The 7090-nt window shown below is 51.6% G+C and overlaps 1 protein-coding gene across 1 annotated transcript in view; it reads right to left on the reverse strand.

Moving 5' to 3' along the window:
• Window positions 1–4376: 4376 nt before the first annotated feature.
• The window catches only part of PPP2R2C (protein phosphatase 2 regulatory subunit Bgamma), a 142141-nt gene continuing 139427 nt past the window's right edge, over window positions 4377–7090 (reverse strand). Inside the window, exon 9 of the mRNA XM_007463822.1 lies at window positions 4377–4669. Within this exon, the coding sequence (XP_007463884.1) occupies window positions 4378–4669 (292 nt within the window). The 3' untranslated portion in view covers window position 4377. The remainder of the gene's footprint in view (window positions 4670–7090) is intronic.

Consider the following 7090-nt stretch of genomic DNA (forward strand, 5'->3'; position numbering starts at 1 on the left):
TGTGAGATCAGAATGAAGATACCTGAGTGTGTCCACTCCCCAGAGCCACCACGACAAAGGACCACAAACTGGAGTGGTTTAAAACAACACACTTATTCTCCTACAGTCTTGGGGGTGGGGGGCGTGTCAGAAGTCCCACGTGGTCTCACTGGGCTAAAATCGAGGTGTCGGCAGGGCTGTGCTCCTTCCAGAGGCTCTAGGGGAGAATCCATTTCCTTGCTTTTTCCAGCTCCTAGAGGCCACCCATACTCCTTGGCCTGTGGCCCCTTCCTCCATCTTCATAGCCAGCGATGACAGGTGGAGTCCTCATGTCACATCTCTCCGACCCTTTTTGCATTGCTGCATCTCCCTCTGAGTACAGCCAACAGCGGTTCTCTACCTTCTGGGACTCATGTGACAGACTGCTCCTCCCTGGATAATCCAGGATACAATCCCCATCTCAAGGTCCATAATCTTAATCACACCTGCGGAGTCCCAGAGCTGGTGCTCAGTCAGTGCTGGGTGGGGCTGGATTTGGTAGGGCTGAGGCCACGGTATCGTCACCATCCTTTGGGCATCTGCCATGCGCTGGCGCTTCCACCATCTGAGTTTGAATCCAGACTCCTCAACTTACAAGTTCTATGAATTTCGGCACAAGTTAAATCTTACTCTCCCTAAGCCTCAGTTTCTCCAGGTGTAAAATGGGTATAACACTAGTACTCCCCCCCTTCCCCCACAAAAGGCAAAACATGAAGCCTAAACGAGATACTACATGTAAAGCCCCCATATAATGGGGCCACAGGGTTTAACAGGTATTTTTTATTACCTCACTAGTCATCCCAGCAAGAAGGAGTGACATCACCCTCTATTTACATATGGGGTTCAGAGAGGTTAGCCCATTGTCCAAGGCCACACAGCCCAGAAGTGGCTTTCCCCACTTCTGGTTGATGGAGAACTTAGCCAATCAAAGTCCTGCCAGCACACCCACCAGGACAGCCACTTCCTTCCTCCTGCTGGGCCCGAAGTTAAAACACCCTCTTGAAAGTGGAGGCAAGGCCTGGGCTCCCAGGAGGGGAGCAGGGAAGCCACGGGGTACATGAAGCGCTTCCCCACACAGTCTCTGGCTTATCTCAGCCATCACAGCATGTGGGGCTGGGACTCTCTGGCTTCCAGAACCAATCCAGATGCCCTGTGGTCTGGTTCCTCCCGGATCCTGTTCCCCAGGACACTGAAGCATGTGTGGTGGTGCTGCTGGGGGAGCACCGTATTAGGAGTTGACCGGGCCAAACTAGAAACGTGGCTCCAGCACCTGCTAGCTGTGTGATTTTGAGCCAATTCCTTCACCTCTCTGAACCTCAGTTTCCTCATCTGTACCATATTCTCAAGTTGGATGTGAGGCTCAAAAAAGGTGAGGGGAGAGTGTGAGAATATTTGAAAATCATGGTGGGCTATGCTTCCTTGCTTCAAAACAAAACAAAACAAAGCAAAGCAAAGCAAAACAAAAAACAAGACAACTGTCATTTATTGAGAGCTTACGTGCCAGGCACTGCACTTTGCAGGCCTTATCCAATTTAATCTCGCCCCTCCCCTCACGACCCCAAACCACGAGGTCAGTACTATCATCAGCTCCATTTCCTCAGTGTTGAAATCAGAGCTCGGAAAGGTTAAAGGCTGCCGTAGAATCTGGAGGCAGGAAAGCCTGGAAGTGAGCCAGGCTTCCCATGTGTATCCCCACCCGCTATATGTGCCTCCTGACGCGACCCATGGCCCATTAAAAACAAACAGCATTCCAAGCCTCATTTTCCATGTAACGTTTGTTATTTTATTGGAAAAAGCTGGTATTAACATATTTATAATTTTATTCAACAGTTGGATAGTTTGTGAGACACCAAAGAAAACAAGAATGCACCTATGAGTCACAGAGTCCAAAATGGTCAGGCCTGTCTACTCTACCACCACTTAACCGATGCCACCGAGCGATCAGTCCTCAGAGAGTATTGAAATAAAAACAAAAACAACTCAACAACTTCACAATGACTATGTGAACGCCCGTACATTCAAAAAGAGCAGAAAATTTAAACGGTAAGGAAGCAAAGTTTGTGACTATGTTACTGGCCCTTCTGCCATGTCTAGTTTTGCCCCCCTCAGCATCTTTTCTCAACACACATTTTATTCATAATTTGCTTTGGACTTCATTATTTTCCAGGGATCCAAAGGCATGCTTTTTCTTCTGAGAAGATCTTTTTCTTTCTTTCCCTTTTTTTTTTGTTCCTTTCTGGTTTGGTATCCAAAGTTTAAAACAGAGTAAGGAACCAGGAACTGTATTAAGACCTCCTTTTGAATACAGATTTGCACTTTGTAGAAATGGTCCATGTAAAATCTATGATCTGACAGTAACCTCTATCTGCAAATGCAAATTTCCTCTCAGCATCTGAATCACAAAGGGAAATGGATCACACCAAATACCCCAGTAATTGTGTAAGGCCCTCAGAGCTGGATTTTGGCTTCAACAAGATTTCTATACAATTTACCACATTTTGAACCTCTTTACAAAGGGAAAAAGAGGAATCCATCCCTGTGATTGTTAACTTTAGTTAGAATAGATATGTACATAAAATACTGTCCAGGTCACCTGCATTTTACAGTGATATATAAACAAACATTCTTCATTCATGTTGATTAAAAAAAAAATCAATGGACCCATTTCCTTGTGTAATTATCGTACGGCTGGAAGTGAGTGCACATGCGTTCTGTGCTTTGACACACACAAAAGTAGACCATTATCTGTTAAGAAAAATCTCGGGTTGGGCCTATTTCCTGGGTTAGGTTACATCTTGTAAAAAAAAAAATGTCGGATTCAGTCGGCCTCTGAACTCTGCTTTTTTTTTTTTTTTTTTGGTTTCTTTCAACCAGCTGGAGCACCAGTACCCTGTACATGGCTCAGAAGAAAAGTGAGGAAAAAAAGAAAGAAAGAAAACACTGCGCCACAGGGAAGCCCCTGAACTCTGCTTTTTGAATCAAAATGCAAGCCACGTGGTTCTGCTGCCAGTTCCAAGGGCAAAGACAAGTGGGCGTGGTGGGTGGGTGGGCCGATCTGGTCCTGACAGCGGGAGGAACTGTCCTGGAAATACCGCATTCTCTGTGGCCCCAGGGGAAGTGTCCTTTGGGACTGAGGGTCATAAAAGAAAATTTATCCTAAAATGGTCATAACATGCAATTTTCTTTTGGAGGCAGTTCAGTGCATCTGGAAAAGGAGCTGGGGTACAGATGTGGGGTGAACAGAGGGCGGAGTTCCTCGTTACCCAACAGGCAAGGGGCACCCCGGGGGTCTTCTGCATTCTGTGTCTCGATTCTCCCCGGACCCTCGTCATTGTCCCACCTGCTCTGTCCTGCTTCACAAGATGAAGAGATGTTTCCAGAAGCTTCCAGGCTAGAATGCTGCTTTAACATGAGCCACCAACGTGGTGGGTTATAAAGGGCCTTGTGGGAGCGCCTGGACGGGATTCCTGACTCCCCCCTTGGTTGGTGCAGGCCTTGGGCCTCAGTTTTCTTGTGTGCACAAAGGGAATGACAAGTTATTCACCTTTAATCCCTGGCACCTGGCACAGAGCCTGGCACTCAGTGCGCAGTTGGCATTTATGGAGGAAATGAATAGGCACCCAGTTCACAGGGTCGTGATGAAGATTCAGAAAGATCATGGAGGGAGCCAGTATGAGTTCCCACGAGGTGCCAGTGACGGTTGCAGGATGATAGGAGAGCCACAGAGCAGCTGTAGGGACAGACCCATGGGCCTGGGGGGCCGGCACCACGCCCAGCACGGGGCAGATGCTCGCGAAGGGTGGTTTAAATGGTGAAGAAAACAGGCACACACATGGGATTCCATTCCCCTTCCTCTCAAGAAACTGTAACAGACCTGGGATATTCAAAGACATTAAAATAACCTAAAAGAGGAGCTTGCAAATTCTCAGCATGAATTCACGATCCAAAAAGCAAAACAGTGAGACCCTCGGCTCTGAAACTGTGGCAATTGCTCCATTTATCATCAAAAGAATCCCTGGCTGGCTTGTTTGAGCTTCGTTCTCTGTCCCCGGAGCCCTGACCTGGGGCCAGTGAGGCGCGAGAGAGAAATGGCTCCGGGGCTCCCGCGTCCCCAGAAAGGAACCTCTGGAGTGAAAAATTAACGCGCAGAGGTAAAAATCCTAATAAGGTGGGAACGACTGCACGCGGTTAAAGTACGGGATGAAAGAACTGAACTTCAAGGCCGACAATCGCGTCGGTTTACTGTGAATCCTTTTTCCTGTTTTCAAACAATCACCAGCAAAGGCGGTCCGGCCCAGGGATGCTGGACGGACGGCCCGGCGCCCCCTGGTGGCCGCTCCACGCGTGGCCGTGTGGCGCCTAGTGCATGTCGGAGTTCACCTTGTCCTGGAAGATGTACAGGTTGTTGGTGGCCGCGATGGCGATGATGTTCTCGGCCGGGTGCCAGGCCGTGTGCAGGATCTTTTTGGTGAAGTCCAGGCTGTCCACGCTGATGTCGTCCCGCCTCCGCTTGCCGCCCACGCACACGCGCCGCGGCTTGAGCACCGCCCGGGGCTTGCTGCTCTCCCGCGACGCCTCCAGGGTCACATCCCGCTTGGTGTTCCGGTCAAACATGCGGAAGAAGTTGTTGTAGGCCCCGGTCATGATGACGCTGGCGGGAGACGCAGCGGCGTCAGGCGGGGCAACAGAAGAGAGAAGCCCGCCCCTCCTCCCGGGGCTGCAGGGCCATCGCCCCGGAAGCAGACGGGGGACACGCCTGCCTCTTCCCACCTTCTCTTAGGGTCTCTTGTCCTCCTTCACATCTCGGCTGCCTCAGCACACAGACTTAGGGCCAGGAACTGAGACCCGTTTAATGCTCTGCCCCAAACATTATAAAAACATTCCCTTGTACTTTGTTTGCCCTTTAGTCCAAAAGAGAGAGCCCGAGACTTTCAGTAAGATTAGGCAACAGCAGCAGACGAGCAAAGTGAAATAAACACAGGAGACACTGGGCTACAAACTGCGCTGACAAAAGGCAGGCCCCTGAATCAGCCAGCTGTGGCCTCCTGGCAGGGACCCAGGACCCTCCTGTTGTCTGAATAGTTGAGTGACTAAATGATCACTGTCTGCACACCATCAATGTGCAGGTGTTCACAGACTTCCCCCGTTCTGCTAAAGAGCATTCTACATTTGTCTATCCACTCCCCACCTCTTCTGCCTACCTCTCCTAAGGAGAAAGGATTCCTGTTGGACCAGAGGAAGGATGTTAATCTACACTGTAAGAGATGGGAGAGAAAAGAATACCACCTACATGGGCCTGGGCCTGGAGAAAGGGGTTGGGTTTTGGAGCAGCTGGGGGCAGGGCATACAAAGTAACTGGGGAGGTGGGAGTGAATTCCAGAAAACAATACTGAGGGTAAGGAAGTGGTCCCCTTCAATGTTCTTCAGGAGAGACGCGGACAGATTGGAATCCCTCCTCCCTTTAGGAGATGAACTGTGCTTCCTGACGGTGTCATTGCTCCAAGATGAGCCACGAGGACCCCTCGGTTTACAAGGGTTATGCACATGAGCCATGTCTTCTGTATCACCCAAGTCACAGGAGTAATCCCGTGCAGATGCTCAGGCTCCCCGAATGATGTTGAGTCACAGGCTGAAAGTGACATATGTCCTTGTAACATATTTCCTTCTTGTGGGAGAACCTGGGCTGACACCAGGAGGCCCCAGCCTGTAGCATCTTCATGGGAGACCCAGGGAAGCCCATCTCCCCGGGGCCCAAATGAGAATGGACAAGTTGTCATTACAAGTCACCTGTCACCTCGCCTGTGGACCATCTCTTAATGTCAGTCCTTTCTAGATGCTGATGGCCTGGATGTGGGTTGGGGAGGCCCCTCTGCTGCCTGGTTCCTGAAACTGCTCAAGGAGAGGGGTCTCCCCAGCAGAGGGAAGAGGGTAGAGTGACATCTGTCTCCTAATGTGATTGATACAGCACTTTGTTTCATTTCTCACTGATAAGTCTGCCCCTCCGACCTCTGATCCTTCACAGAAAGGACCTTTCACTTGGCTTGGGGCCTGGCAAGTCTGGGCCAGGAACCCCGTTTAGGTTCCAGCCCATAAGCAGCTGCCTGCCCAGGCTGTGTGGTTCCTGGAGATGGCCGTGTGCCCGTGAGGCCAGCCTCCCACCAGAGCCACAGTCTGCATGTTAGTGCTTGGTGCCACCTCCCCTCGACACCCAAACTGCTCTCCCTGACCTCGTGTTCAGAGATGGATGGGTAGGTATTTGGGGGCAATGAGGATGGAAAGCCCCTTCCATAATAAAGTGGCTCTTCCGCAGATGTTCTAGGGGCGTCCAGGCGGAAGGGGGTGAGGCCCACCTGGGCCCCAGCAGGGGGCAGAGGGCATGTGACAACTGGGTGGTAGGAGAGGCGCTCCATAGAAAGACTGTTTGCAAATGTTCTGGAAGGTTCTAAGGGAACACAGGGAAGGTGCTGTGCCCTGGGACTGGTACATTCGGAGATTTTGAAACCACCCCCAGGCCTGAGAGTGGAGGAAGGAGTCACAGGAGAGAGAGAGAGAGAGAGAGAGAGAGAGAGAGAGAGAGAGAGAGAGAGAGAGAGAGAGAGAGAGAGACAGAGCCAGAGAGGTCTGTGTGAAGGGGGCTGTCCTCTGAAGGGAGCTGTGCCCAAAGGGACACAGTCAGCCAAGACGACAGGAAACAAGGGGGAATAAACGCTCCTCCCCCTGATTCTGTACGGGGAAGCCGTGCCCGAGTCTTCGTGTTCAGGAGAGGCAGTGGGGCTGCGAGCACGGGCCAGGTGAGCATGCAGGGCCGGACAGAGGCCTGGAGCCCCTTCTGCAAGGTGAGCGAGGAGGACCCCGAGGCAGGCAGGGGGAGGGTGCGCTGGGCTAGCTGCCAGAGTGCGTGTGCGTGCGTGCGTGTGTCTGTGTGTGTGTATGCGTGTGCACGCCCTGCCGAGGGACTCCTCAGGCCTCGGGGGTCGGGGGTGACGAGTGGGGATGAACCCTGACCTCCCCACTCGGGGCAGCAAGCCCACCAGGCCTGTCTGGGTTCGCAGGCAACCAGCAGGGGGCCTGC

This window comes from Lipotes vexillifer, unplaced genomic scaffold (assembly GCF_000442215.2).
Source record: "Lipotes vexillifer unplaced genomic scaffold, Lipotes_vexillifer_v1.1 scaffold49, whole genome shotgun sequence".
In the NCBI taxonomy this organism is placed as follows: domain Eukaryota; kingdom Metazoa; phylum Chordata; class Mammalia; order Artiodactyla; family Lipotidae; genus Lipotes; species Lipotes vexillifer.